At 40.1% G+C, this 15589-nt stretch overlaps 1 protein-coding gene across 8 annotated transcripts in view; it reads left to right on the top strand.

Moving 5' to 3' along the window:
• ARL6 (ARF like GTPase 6) overlaps nt 1–15589 on the top strand; it is a 36937-nt gene that overhangs the window by 19933 nt on the left and 1415 nt on the right. For 7 of the 8 annotated variants that reach the window (XM_073305155.2, XM_073305129.2, XM_073305108.2 and 4 more), the window contains 2 exons: nt 3977–4106; nt 12385–12440. In XM_073305155.2, coding sequence (XP_073161256.1) covers nt 3977–4106; nt 12385–12440 — 186 coding nt within the window. The remainder of the gene's footprint in view (nt 1–3976; nt 4107–12384; nt 12441–15589) is intronic. The other variant, XM_073305175.1, reaches the window with a different exon arrangement.

The raw sequence follows: 15589 nt of genomic DNA, 5'->3' as shown, positions 1-15589 counted from the left end.
CTTGCTCAAATACAAAATAGGGAATAACTGGCATTTGATTTTTCTTTCCTAAGTGAAGTACTTTGCACTTTATTGAATTTAATCTTGTTGATTTTTAGACCAATTTTCCAATTTATTAAGATCATTTAATTTTTATCCTGTCCTCCTGACTCCTTGCAACCCCTCCCAGTTTGCTGTCTATAGATTTTAAGTGTATTCTCCATTCCGTCCTCCAAATAGTTAATGAAAATACTGAATAGGTCCAGACCCAAGACAGATCCTTGTGGAATCCCATTTGATGTGTCCTTTCAATTTGCCAGGAAACTGTTTATACTACCGAGTATGCTCTTTCAACCAGTTGTGCATCCACGTTATTATAACTTCATCTAGTTTGTTTATGAGACTGTCCTGTGGCACTGTGTCAAAAGCTTTATTGGGGTCCAGATATATACTGCTCCCTCCTCATCATTATGCTGGTTATCCTGTCAAAGAAGAAAATTAGGGTGGTTTGGCATGATTTGCTCTTGACACATCAGTATTGGCCATTACTTATCACCTTATCCTCTAGGTTTGACTATGTTTGATTAAAGTAGTTTAAGATTGATTCAGTAAATATCTAGATTAGGCTAGTAATATTTACTGTGGCTGTTACTTGGAACAAAACCACTTCTTCCCATGTGCCACTGCAGCAGTTGAGATCAATTGGTGCACTTGAGAATATGTCCCTAGATTTAAATGGAGACTGGTGTCTGGTGATCCCCTAAAAGGTGTCTAGAATTCAAAATCAATATTCCCCTGAAGGTTTGCTAGAAGAGGGTTACATATCTTAGGGTAAGGTATAAGTTCCTGTCTTTCTCTTTTGTCTGGAGTGGTTGGAGAGGAGAGGATGGTAAAGTAAATTTCATTGTGATCTCTTTATTTTTAAGAGATGCATATTGGTGTGCACCCTGAGATTACAGTAGCAGGCTGTGTTGTGAAAATGAAAACATTTTTAAAGAAAAATAAATTACTATAATTGGACAACACATACTACAAATAGTGGGGGTTTTAATAATCACTGTTGTCAGTTATATTTTTATTATGACTTTATTGTACAGCAGTTAAGATACTTGATGCTCTCTAAAGGTTTGTTATCTTGCATAGATATCCACTCTTGGGTTACTTGACCTCCAGAACATGCTTCTAAGGGTAGGTCTACACTACCCGCCGGATCAGCAGGTAGCAATCGATATATCGAGGGTCGATTTATCACGTCTAGTCTAGCGCCGTGAGAGGCACAAGCAGAGTTGACAGGGGAGCGGCAGCAGTCAACTCACCACCGTGAAGATGCTGCAGGAAGTCGATCTAGGTACGTTGACTTTAGCTACGGTATTCTCATAGCTGAAGTTGCGGACCTTGCATTGACTTCCCCCCTAGTGTAGACCAGGGATAAGATATCTTCGAGTTTTTTCAGAAAATTCAGAAACCTCTTATATAAAATCCAAGGCATCGGGGAGAGAGGGAAGATACCATGGCCTCCGACTATAACAGAGAAGCAGGCATTAACCAGTAGCTACAATGTTCAGATATTTGAAGGCGGCAGAGGAGAATTTCTTCTGTGTTTTTATAGGTATGTTGTAGCTGTATAACTTTGTAGCAATATATAAAAAAAGCTGATACTATAGAATGGAAGCAAAAGTTGCAAAACAGTTTCAGCCCCAGTGTTTCACAAGTTCATAACTTTCTGAAAAACCACTTCTTGGGCAGATGTTTTCTTTGCATGTTCTCTTGCAAAAGATGAAAGTATGAGGAAAATACTTTCAGACATTTCTGTTCTGTGCAGGTTAGAAAAATACTTTTTCCATTTAAAAAAAACCAACCTCTTCACACAATTTAAAAATGGCTGATGTTTGAAATGAGGTATATAAAATAATTCCCATAAGAACATCCATAACCAAATTTTGGGAAAAAAGATGGATATGAATGATATGAAAGACTAACAACTGGCTACTGTGTACGTGCAGTAGAAAATATTGTTAACACACAGGTATGCTTCTAGATAGAAGTGAATACTCTTACTGAAGTGTACGCTTATCAGTGTATGATGTTGGCATCTTAAATGGGCTTTAGCCTCATTCTCTAAATAATAATAATAATAATAATAATTAATAATACCAAACCCCATAATAACCCAGGAAATTATGAGTGGTAAACTGTTAATATAACATTAGCTTTGCACAGTTGAAATAAATGATGGAAATAAAAATGTTAGGATTCCTACAATAACATTAATTTGGCCACTTTGCATGCATCTGATATCCCTATTCCTATATTTAATGTATCCATAGAATGCGACACATGGGCAATACGATTAAATTAGCTTTATGTTGCTGTAGGAACTCTAGCTTTTTCATTTCTTGGCTGTTTAACTGTGAAACCTAAAAGTTACTTTAATTACGCATAAGTTGCATGTTCTGAGGCTTTTACTTTTTTCCTCAGACAGCCTCTAGCAAATTAACTCCAAAGCTGGCAGACAGTTTTAGTTACTGTTTACTTTTCGATGAGCCATCCTGATCTCTGAATGTGGGAGTTGTGGGGGGATGGAATGTAGTTTCCAGTCATTATGAAGAAAGGCTGAAGAGTTGTTTTTAAAAAATAAAATAAAATAACCAAAACAAACAAAACACCACAAGCCACTTCAGAATGATGAAACTTACTTGTCAGCAAAGGAGACTGGTCTGTGGGTTCCAGTGTAAGCAATTAATGTAATGAGAAATGAGTTAGTAATCCTTTAAAGCATACATTTCTTTGAAAAACTCAAATATCTTAGTCGTGCTTACTTCCCGTTCCTTGGAGTTTAGGGAGAAGCTATGCCCGAAGTGCTCACTACAAATTCTGATGGTTAGGGGGGAAAAAGTAGCATCTTCCTATCAAGATTTGGATGATCTATTCAAATGCCGTCGTCTTTATCTTCTCCCCTAATGCACCACCCTTTTCCTTGATAGCAACACAGGAATAGACTAGACTTGCTATTACTCAATTTTTTGTTACAGGCTAGAGCACTGGTGGACTTTGTTTTCTTCCAGTGATGCTTTAATATTCTATATTAGCCAGACAGGCTTAAGCATTTAGATGCTGAGTGTGTTCTCACTGCTTCATCTGCATCTGTGGCATAAAGACATTTCTCCATATTCTTCTTGGGTGTATGTAAGTATGCCAAGAATTAAGTCAATTGCCAATGCGCTGAGCTCCTTGCTCCAGTCTTGTGGTTCCTGCTGCTAGCTGAGAAGAACTATTGGAAAAGAGGCCTTTCTTCAAGCACAGGAAGGATGTGAGGGATTACCAAATACACCTCTACCCTGATATAACGCAACCCGATATAACACAAATTCGGATAGAACGCAGTAAAGCAGTGCTCCGAGGGGCGGGGCTGCACGCTCCAGTGGATCAAACTAAGTTTGGTATAATGCGGTTTCACCTATAACGCAGTAAGATTTTTTTGGCTCCCAGGACAGCGTTATATCAGGGTAGAGGTGTACATGTTTTTTCCATTTTTGTAGGCTTTAGAGAAAGTAATGGGCATCCTGCAGATACCTGAGGATAGCTCAACGTATCCTAATTCAGATATGGTTGCAGGGGTATGAACTCTTAATTTAATCAATTTTGTGGCTATTTATACACCCTGTCCTTCACTAAATAGTGAAGATGTGGTGATTGGAAGCTATGGTTTGAAGCCTCCACATTCCTCTTCTTCGCCAACAACCTCAGCCTACAGCCATAAATGTATTTGAGTTGGGGAGGGATTCTAAAACTTACCAGAAAATTTGTGAGCACTCCTAAAGCATGTGGCTGAGGCCACGTGACCCAACAGTGTGTGTCTTGGTAGGATACAACCTTCAAAGAACCACAATGACAGGTAAGCAGTATATCCTCTTTTGTTGTTCATGTTTCATTACTTGCAAATGACGACAAGCATTACCAAATATTCTGGTATTCCTTGCTTTTTGTTTATGCTTAGATATCAAACACCGTAGAATACCTATCTTGTTCTTTGCTAACAAGATGGACCTCAGGGATGCAGTATCATCTGTGAAAGTCTCTCAGTTACTGTCTTTAGAGAACATCAAAGATAAACCATGGCATATCTGGTAAAGTACTATTACCTCACCTTTTTCTTTTTTTTTTTTTTTGCTGTTGATTGAAATGTTCAACTTTTAGCCATTCCATAGCATTCACTATCCTATTACTTAAATGAGAGCAAACCAGATAAAATGCTGTAACTTTTTACTGGTATCTGAGTAGGTACAGGGCTTTGTACAATACTTTCTATGAAATCTGGTTTGAAAAAAATATTTAATATGTAAAATAATATAGAGTTGGGCTTGAAAAATTTACCAGAAATATCCTAGCCAGAAACTCAATCAGAGGGGTTGTCCCCAGTGAAGTTTCAGGAAATGTCCTAGTGGGAAGAACAACCCTACTCACTATTGCTGGGAAGTGGAATGGTGGTAGATTCTTACCAGAGTGCTGTAGCCGGTCCCTCTCATGCACTGTGGGATTCTGAGTATCAGTTGTGAAACTGATCAGAATCTTGGTAATATCACACTGGGAGTACTTTGGAAAGCTACCAATCGTACAACAGGCAGTGAAGTTATCTGTGTGCAGATTAAGATAGACAACACTGCATCAGTTCACATTTGGAAAGTTATCTTTGCAGTCACAAAAACTAGAAACTTTTTTTTAAGTAATAGTTTAAATTCTTCTGAAATTGATGGCTTATGTCCCATTCTTCACTAGGCAAAAGCTTTGCATTTGTTAGTGGCAACTATAAAGGTGTATATAGGATTTGTGACTTCCAGGCACCAGCCTTGTTTTTCAATCACTAGACCATGAGACTTCTAAGGTATGTCTACACTGCAGTGAAAGCCTGGGCTCAGACTCCAGCTTGAGCCCAAACCCCCTTTTGTCTATACACAGTTCTGTCTCACTGGGACCTGGACCCCAGGACCCTGCAATGTGGGTAGGTTTGAGTCCAGGTCCTGCTGGGACTTGGGCCCAAACTGCATCATTTTGCAATGTCAATGCAGCTTGGATCCAGGACTCCCAGACTAGGGTCCTGAGAGTCCACCAAGGCTATCCCACAATCCCATGGGTCGGTGTTCTTTGTCCTCTCTATCCCAAGATAAGCCATTCAACTCCTAGGGAATGGAAGCAACCCCCCCCCTTGTTCAAATACAACAGCTTAGCACATCTATCCCTACTATTTTATTCTGACCACTGAACTGCAAACTCAGTGAACCTTCTGCATTTGCAATGGCCATTGACCAGAAGAAGTCCTTTGCCAAGCATGCCGCTTCCTGATTGCAGGAACACAGCCAGATTTTGGTGAATCTCTGGAGTAAGGCGAGCAAAAGGTTTGATTTTTAGGAAGAATACCATGAATGAATACCATGAAGCTGGCAACATTGGGGATTCCCTGGCCTGGTCACCAGTGCAGGGATTGGATTAAGTGGCTCAAGACCGACTACCTGGAAGCCAGGGATGAGAACATCACCTCTGTCATCCTGCCTTGCTTACAAGGGGTTTGTCAAGGTGCTGGATATTGTGCTGAGCATAGAGCCAGCAGTACTTCACAATGCCCTGATCAGCTGGGATGGTGACCTTCTGACCCCGAATCCAGTATAGGACTGGAGGGGAGTCACTAGGTGCTGGATCAGGCTGATGAAGTGACACTGGTGCTGGAACTGGTCCCGGAGGAGGCTTTGCCACTGGAGCAGCTGCAACATATCCTGAGTCCTTCCTCAGAGGAGTTTTTTGATGCCCCCCAAGAAGCAGTCTGCTGCAGAACTGGCAGGAAAACCGGAAGAGACAGAACTCAGCCTGGTAAGCTTTTGGCTCCATGTTTGTTGTTGTTGTTTAACATAGGAATGGGAGGAATTTCCATTTATAAGCAATGCAAAAGTTATTACAAGCTAATAAGGGGGGGATATACCATGGAGTTCTTCAGTATGTCCATATTAATGTGTGCGTTTGCAGCAGTCTTAAAATGCTGTATTTGGAAGCTGTAGGGAGCCAGTGATCCATGTGGATGCTAATGCGGCATCCTATTGATTTCCCCCATGAATTTTGTTCCAATCGCGGGTGCTGATGGCTACAAACTTTTCCCATAGCAGGAGTTCCAGATAGGTAGTCATATTTCACAGAGAGCCATATTTTCCAGGGCCATCTTGGTAGGTCACCAGCCCACTCCACTGATAGACGTGCTGTTCAGTCATGATAAGTTTTAATACTTCGGTGGTATATATGGCTGGCTTACCACTGGAATCTTGGAATAAAATATCTCTTTACCAGCCTGAGCCTCAAGAATCATTATGTCCTTCAACATCATAGAAAGAAGCTTATGTAATATGTTGCGGCCACCCGCCTGCTGCAAAGCAGTCTACAATTTCTAAACACCATTGTGATTTTTAATTTACTATTCTCCGTGCACTCTTTTCACTGCGATTTAAGCTGGTTGTGTCCATGGAGCTTCTGGGATCTGAAGCATTCCTCTCACAATATACTGAAATTCAGTTTTACAAAGTATCTTTTTTTTTTTTTTTTTTTTTTGTCCTTGGGATTCCACAAGGATTTTTTTTTTTTTTGCTCATGCACAGAACTATTTGTGAATCACTGTGACAATAATGTTCTGTTTTATATCTGCTTGCAGGAACTTGTACTTCTACTGGCTGTTGTACCTTGGTAGCTTTTGCTCACTCCACTGGAAGCCTGGGTTTCCATACCATCATACACCAGTCCTAGAGGAAGCATTCCCATGATGAATTTATTGTCGACATTCTGGACAGGGACAACAAATAGGTGCAATACCAAAGAGAGAAGAATTCACTTAAAGTGGAGAGGCAAGTGGAAAGGCACAGGCAGGTTGCAGAGATGAGGACAGAATTACAGCGTGGGAGCAGATACTTACATCGCAGTTCCTGGAAGAGGAACGTTGGTTAGGGGCGGAAGACTTAGTGTAGCAGAACGACCAGTTTGACTAATGGCTGTTTTTGCTAATAGTTGCAAGAGTGCAGGCTCCTGCCATGCTTATACTGTGACCTGAGTCTCCTTCATGGTACCTTTTTCAGAGTAGCAGCCGTGTTAGTCTGTATCCGCAAAAAGAAAAGGAGTACTTGTGGCCGAAGTGAGCTGTAGCTCACGAAAGCTTATGCTCTAATAAATTTGTTAGTCTCCAAGGTGCCACAAGTACTCCTTTTCTTTCTTCATGGTACCGTGTGCTGCATACCAGGGTCTCTTTGAACAATTTCATGATTGGCTGGCCCATGCAACTGGGACTTAATAGCAGCTGTACTGGGCAAATCTACCCCTTTATACTTCCACCCCGTGCAGACCTTCTTCTCCCTCTTGCAGTCCGCCACTCTCCCGCAGGCCTCTATGCCCATGCAGCAATGGCAAGTGAGTGGTAAATGCACAAGAGAGGAAGAAGAAAACTTGCTAGGTGACACACACAACTGGAGGATTTTTCTGACGGCACTGTTTGCATTGTTCAGTGTTGCATGCACTTTGTTTTATTACTGGTTGTGGTATTGGTTTATTACTGTTGTTTCAGTATTCTAATGGTAGCAAGCCTGCCTGGCAATACTTTAATATTGTTATTTTTATAATACAAATAAAGGCTTTTATTTTATTTAAAAAATTATTGCCATCAGTATGTCATACCTTTATAATAGGTATTTTGAATAATAAAGATAAACACACAGTAAGGCACATCAAGCAAGGTGAATCTAAACAGAAATTACTAAAAAAGAACAGGAGTACTTGTGGCACCTTAGAGACTAACAAATTTATTAGAGCATAAGCTTTTGAGGGCTACAGTCAGCTTCATCGGATGCATAGAATGGAACATATAGAAAGAAGAAATAGATATATATATATATATATATATATATATATATATATACAGATAAGTTGGAAGTTGCCATACAAACTGTGAGAGGCTAAATAGTTAAGATGAGCTGTTATCAGCAGGAGAAAAAAAAACTTTTGTAGTGATAATCAAGATGGCCCATTTAGACAGTTGACAAGAAGGTGTGAGGATACTTAACTTCAGGGAAATAGATTCAATATGTATAATGACCCAGCCACTCCCAGTCTCTATTCAGAGACAAACACCTAAAAGATCTCTATCAAGCATTCTTAAAACTACAATACCCACCTGCTGAAGTGAAAAAACAGATTGATAGAGCCAGAAGTCACCTACTACAGGACAGGTCCAACAAAGAAAATAACAGAACACCATTAGCTGTCACCTTCAGCCCCCAACTAAAACCTTCCAGCACATCATCAAAGATTTACAACCTATCTGGAAAAATGATCCCTCACTCTCACAGGTCTTGGGAGACAGACCAGTCCTCGCTTACAGACAGTCCCTCAACCTGAAGCAAATATTCTCCAGCAACCACACAACAAAAACACTAACCCAGGAACCTATCCTTGCAACAAAGCCCGATGCCAACTCTGTCCACATATTTGGTCAAGTGACACCATCATAGGACATAATCACATTAGCCATGCCATCGGGCTCATTCACCTGCACATCTACCAATGTGATATATGCCATCATGTGCCAGCAATGCCCCTCTGCCATGTACATTGGCCAAACTGGACAGTCTCTACGCAAAAGAATAAATGGACACAAATCTGACATCAGGAATCATAACATTCAAAAACTGGTAGGAGAACACTTCAACCTCTCTGGCCACTCAGTAAAAAATTTAAGGGTGGCAATTTTGCAACAGAAAAGCCTCAAAAACAGACTCCAAGGAGAAACTTCTGAGCTTGAATTAATATGCAAACTAGATACCATTAACTTGGTTTTGAATAGAGACTGGGAGTGGCTGGGTCATTACACATATTGAATCTATTTCTCCATGTTAAGTATCCTTACACCTTCTTGTCAACTGTCTAAATGGGCCATCTTGATTATCACTGCAAAAGTTTTGTTCTGCTGATGATGATAGCCCATCTTAACTAATTAGCCTCTTACAGTTTGTATGGCAACTTCCAACTTATCTGTGTGTGTGCATATATGTATATGTGTGTATGTATATATATATATATTCTTACTATATGTTCCATTCTATGCATCCGATGAAGTGGGCTGTAGCCCACGAAAGCTTATGCTCTAATAAATTTCTTAGTCTCTAAGGTGCCACAAGTACTCCTGTTCTTTTTGCAGATACAGACTAACACGGTTGCTACTCTGAAACCAGAAATTAAGAAATCTGTGTATATCAATAATGTAAATGCACAGTTCCCACACCACTACATTAGCAGTCATATTATCCATAACAAAAATCATGACAATCAGTAGCGCGTTCCCCCCCATTCACTGTATACAGTGACACCACCCTCTATTCCATCGCGTGATGTGACAGTACCTCATTTATGGTAAACGTTACTGTACAAATATATTAATATATGTACTCATCTTCTGTTGGCCCATGCAGGTCCATAAGGTGGGATCACAGAGTGTCCCTGATTTCTGTTGCCTGGCTCCATCCGGCTCCAGGTGTTCGCTTTCTGGTTGAGTGTACTGGTTCAGCAATCCATTCCCGTCATAAGTCCATTCAGGGGCATATAGCTTACCTTAGGCTTCACAAAGATTGCGAAGAGCACAGCAAGCCACAATAATGTGGACATCTTTAATGATACTGGAATCTAAAGGGATCTGTGGACAGCACCAGCGGGATTTCAGTCTGCCAAACGTACATTCAACACCATTCTACACCTGTTGAGAGTGTAATTTAAACCTTCTTTTTAAACTATTTTGCACTCTTACATCAGGATATGTTTAAGGCAAAAGGGGTCACGCAGGGTCCCCCAGAATAACAGTGGGAACAATAACACCGTTTATGACAATGTCATAGTTTCCCAGCCTGTCCAGGAAGGTAGACTCTCAATCAGCAGAAAACCCTGGCATCGTTAACCTTTCTAGTGCAGCCCATGCCGACATCCATAAGTCGGCCTCTGTGGTCCACAGGAGCCTAATATGTAATAATGGAGTAGTACCCTTTACAGTTTATGTACTCGCTCCTGGAAAGGGGAGGGTGGCAAACTGTGGGCACATGAGTCCCATCAGTGACCCCAGTGCAGTTTGAAAAGCGTATTCTCTCAAAACCAGCAGTTACTTTAGGAATATTGTTTATTTCCACCACCATTGGGTAAATAATGCACCTGATTGCCTCAGAAACCTTGGCCATCCACAGTTGACTTTCCAGCACCATAATGGTTCGCAACAGACCTATAGCACTTGGGTAGCCAGCTTGCAGATGATTATAACAATCTGCTTCTGGACTGATATGGCATCCTCATGTGTGTTGTGAGGCTGGAGGGTTGGGGCAAGCTGCCTACAATGCTCCAGAAATGCAGGTTTCTTCATGTGAAAGTTCTGGACCCACTGCTGGTCATCCCAGGTCCACATGGCGAAGTGATCCCACCAGTCTGTGCTTGTGGCCCTACTCCACAAGCACCCATCTACAAAGGGGTCATAAGCAGCTATACCAAGAGTAATGAGTAGCATCAGCCAATTTGATTCTTCCTCGTCTGTATCGTCATTGTCCTGCTCCATCATTTTTTCTGTCAGGTGCCAGTGGTGAGTCAGGAAACATCCACCATGGAATCTTTGCTTGTTTCCTGAAACAAGAGCAAAAGCCCAAGCAAGAGAAGTTCATCAAATGGTGACTCAAATGGGAGCATGCAGAGCAAAATGATGGTTCAGCAGAATGTGTTGGTGGGCTGCAACAACTTCCTGTGATAGGTGTGGTGGCAGTCAAGTTTTCCCTTACTGCACCATGAACAAAGGGCTAGAACAACCACTTTTCAGGAGGGCGATAGAAAGTTGTGGACATTGGAGTCCCAGGGTGGAGCCTGGGCTCAAAAATTCTTAAGCTAGGGTCACTAATGTGTGGATGCTCAAGCCCTGGGCTTTCAAACCCAGAGTCCATGGATTCAAGTCCCACTAATCCTGGGCTTACATTGCAGTGTAGATATACCCTTAAGCTGAAGGGCTATAAAATAGCAGTGTAGATGTTTGTCTTGGGCTGGAGCTTAGACTCTGAGACCTGAATGTCTACACTGCTGTTTTTAGTCCTGGAGCCCAAGTCAGCTGACACGGGTCTGAGACTCAGTGCTATGGGTTTTTTATCACAATGTAGACATAACCTGAGGGGGCACCACTTTTTCTTCTTACTCTTACAACAGCTTCATACTACTAAAGTAATAGGAAAGAGAAACAAAACCAAAGCATTATTTCCAGATGTTTTAAAATTATAGTGTAACTTTAATTTTAGTAGTAAGCACATTAATATACTGATTTTTTTTTTAAACTAGTTCTCTTGATTTTAAAATACCTGGAGATTTTTGGAAAGGATGAAAGCCTAGTCTGCAGGTCCTGTCACAATGAAATGAAATTGCTTTTTATTTTATACTGTGAAATGGTCATCTCTGAACTTCTTTTAATGGTTGATTCTCAAACTTAAAAAATAAAAAGCTGCAACTTTCAGTAAATATATAATCATGGTGATTCAAGTATGCTTTTTAAGACTTTCTCCTCTGTATTATGTAGATAAAATACTTTGCACGGAAACTGACATACTTGAAAATACACCTCTTGTTCATAAATTGCTAGCCTTTCTCTGCTTTTACACAGTTTGCGTATGATAACATAGCTACAATTTTTTGTTTTGATTTGGTGTGTTTTTTTCCTCAAAATGATCAAAGATCATATATTTTAGCATTGGCCGAATTCTTTTATAAATGGATTTATGAATAACCAGTATAGTGGCCCAGATCCTCTGCTGTGCTAAATTCATCTTGCTGCAGCAAAAAGGGCTTGTAAATAGCTAGTTATGGTTCCTCGGTTCCAATGGCGGATCTGTATTAGTCCCAGTTTAGCCTGGGTAATACACGAACCTACATCAGCTGGCAGTGGTCCCTAATGCCAGCTGGGGATTGCCAGGGTGCAGAATGACCTCCTCTCCAACCTCAGCATGGTCCCTGTACCCCAGCCAGGTGGAAGAATTCATGTTAATCATAAACTTTGCAAAAGTTTTTCTTTATGACCTTGTCTACACAGGGGAATGTCTGTGGCAGAATAACTGTTCTGGTATAATGCAGAGCGGAGAAAATATTTCAGCATAGTGTCCACCCAGAGAAGCTATACTAGAATAGCTCTAGTGAAATAGTTCAATGTGCTCATATAGGCGTGGCCTACTTCTTGTTAAGGAATAATATGCCTGACACTGACGCATGCTGCATTTGGAGATATTCTGCTGTACTTACCACATAATTCAGATGTGATAACCATTTTTTACTCAAACCAGTGTCTTTACATGGCTTTTATAGTGTAGTCTCTGTTTGTTTTAGTGCTAGTGATGCGCTTAAAGGAGAAGGGTTACAAGAAGGTGTAGATTGGCTCCAAGGTAGGTCAAATCTACTTCTATTATAATTTTATTTTCTTTCCGTTAGACTTTGTTTTCATTTTGTAAGTTTTCTTTCATTTCATTTGCCTTGTTTCTATCTATTTCTGCTCTCAGATCAAATCACACAGTGAGTACCAGTACCAAACCTGATATTTTATGCCGTGGTGTTCTGTTTTTTTATTATGATTTTCTGCAGCTAGGACCGTTCCAGCAGCGGTGATATTTCTTTTTAAAAATTTACATAAACCCAAAATTACAGAATATTCTTTGGAGAAAAGATAAACTATTACTAAAAATTAATGTGTACCATTGGAAGTGGGACTTGCAGTCTAAGAATCTCTTGCTTAGGGTAAGAGTACAATGTGCTCTTGAATCTTTCTTATGTTGCACATGGTAACTTAATTATTTTCCTAGTTACCTTAGCTGTTATGCTCCAATGATCCATATTTCTTTTTTTTCCTCCATATTTTATTATCCCTTTCAAATGTTGAGTAAACAGGCCGAGCAATATATGAAGGTTTCTAGAAGAACTGGGAGTCCTGGTCCAGGTTAATCTTACGAGAGCACTATTGAACACTCTTGAACACCAAATATTTCCTAACTGCATCATATATGACTCTGTCCTCCACTCAAGCTGTGACATTTAGGGGTGATTGTGTTTCCACTGAAGAGAATGGCAGTCTTGCCATTGATTTAAACAGAAGGATTGGAATATCCAATCCATTCAGGAATATCCAATTTTTATGGATGTCTGGAGGCGAGAGAAGGCTATTAAAATGTATTGTATGGTGTCATATACATTTATAATGATATGGAAGCTGAAGACATCTTAGGCCCTGGCTTCTGCATTTGTTGTTGGAGCTGTAGAACAGGTTTTTTATGAACACTCTGAGTTGTAAAGGGACTCTGTCAATTTAAAATCTAGTCACTTTCAAAAAAGGAATTAAAAGTACAGGTGGCCAACACAGGGGTTTCCAGTTAATAGTAAAGTTCATGGTTTTGATATTTGGGTTCATTCCAAATTGGAATGATTCCAAGTTTTTCAACATTTTCTATGAACTGGGAATCCTGAAAAAAAATTAACGAAATATCAATGTCAATTTTACTCTGCAGCTGCCAGGTCTCTCCCTAGGGTCTACAACTCTCTGGCAGCCCCCCAGGAGTTCAGAAGCCCTGGGGGTTCTCGCCAAGGGAAGTCCACATGGCACATCTGCCCTTGAGCAGCCCATTAAAGGACTTCCTGGCTCCTTGGCAAATACCTTTAGAAATTCTAAGGTATGTCTGCACTGTGATTAAAACCCCTGTGGCACCAAGTCTCAGAGCCTGGGTCAGCTGACTATAAAATTGTAGTGTAGACATTCAGGCTCAGGCTGGAAGCTGCCTCTGAGACCCACTCCCCTCGCAAGGGCGTCTTTTATTGCAGTATAAACATATCCTGAGAGTGATACTTCCTAAAGTACCTATCTGTTTGGGGTGTTGTGAGGATTAATTATTTAATTTATTTATTAAAGTTTGTGCAATCCTTAGAAGCTGTTAAGCACTGTAACTAAAATAATATTAAATCCTTCTGAGACTAATTATTAAAAGAAGTGCACTACTTGTTTGGGACCAGGATTAAAGAACGGAAGACAAAGTGATACATTTACATTATACCGATAATAACACATGCAGCAGTCTCATAATTATATAAACAGTATGAGATGTTTATGTAATGATTTTAATCTCTTTCATGCAGAGTCTGTGTACTACTGAGTTTGTATAGTGCTTAGTACAATGAGGCCCTGATTTTGTTTGAGTCCTTGAGAGCTATTGCTAAACAAATAATAACAACAAATCCTGCATTTAGGTTGGTAGGATCACTTTAATTTCCCTCACTCTAATGCACATTCTGAAATTAGTAGTTCATTAATTATTATAACATAACTTAAAATAATTTGGTTTAAATCTAATTGGGAACAAAAGTCAATATTTGTGTAAGGCCTTCTATAAGAAGCCGTGTAATTTGCTCCCCCCCCCCACATTTTGGTGGTCTGTTCTGAGCAAGCCACTAGATGTCAGTAATGATCCAAAGTACATTACAGCTAAAGTAAATGTTTGTCTTATTTCAAATGGCAGTAAAGAATTACTTTTAATCAGGTACTATATTTTGTATTATCTCCATTTATTCACGAGTAGTTAGAGTACTCTTTCTATTCAGTCTAATCTAGTGACTGGAGTGACATAGGGTTTTTTTAATTACTTTTGTGTCTCCTGTGTGTTGATGATGAGAATGTGAGTGAAGGAATTACTTACCTATCATTATGCAGTAGCATTTTGAGGAAGGGGGAACAAGTCCCCAAAAATAATGTTTATGGGAGGGTGTTCTGTTCTCCCACAAAAGGACAGGATGCACCTTACCCTTCACACAGGTTTTTTTGGGAGGGAGCTCTTCTTCTCCCACATCCTATCACAAAGGGTAGCTTGCAGCTCAGCTGTTTTTCCTGAGTTCCTGACCTGACCTGACCTGAAAGTCTCCTTATTGTCTCAACTTCTTTTGATTCCTCTAGTCTTCATGAGGAATCCTGCAGGTGGCAACAGCCCAGATTTGGAAGTATTGCTCCAGGTGCACACTTTCAGGCTGTTGTTTACATGAATCTGAAATGCCAGCCAGAGATGCTTTCCTGGCAAAACCCATTCTGGATCAAAATTAAAGATTAAAAATGGACCCAGTCACCTCTTGGACCAGGGGTTAGAAGATGCATTTAAAAATAACACATTTAATTGAAAAGATGATAAATCATTATTGCAGTTACTTCTGCTGCAGTTAATTTTGCAAAAATTTCTATTATAGACCCTCACTTTTTTCAGATTATCAGAAAATTAGGAAATACTGATAATTCTTGTTAACTCCTGGAAATGTGCTGGAAATGGCCCACCTTGATTATCACTTCAAAAGGTTTTCTCTCCTCCCACCCCACTCTCCTGCTGGTAATAGCTCATCTTCAGTGATCGCTCTCCTTACAATGTATATTTTTTCATGGTTTGTGTGTATATATAAAATCTCCTCACTGTACTTTCCACTGAATGCATCCGATGAAGTGAGCTGTAGCTCAGGAAAGCTTATGCTCAAATAAATTGGTTAGTCTCTAAGGTGCCACAAGTACTCCTTT

Source organism: Lepidochelys kempii, chromosome 1 (assembly GCF_965140285.1).
Source record: "Lepidochelys kempii isolate rLepKem1 chromosome 1, rLepKem1.hap1, whole genome shotgun sequence".
Classification (NCBI taxonomy): domain Eukaryota; kingdom Metazoa; phylum Chordata; order Testudines; family Cheloniidae; genus Lepidochelys; species Lepidochelys kempii.
The sequence above is the reverse complement of the archived record's forward strand: the minus strand, read 5'-3'. Positions and strand labels throughout refer to the sequence as shown.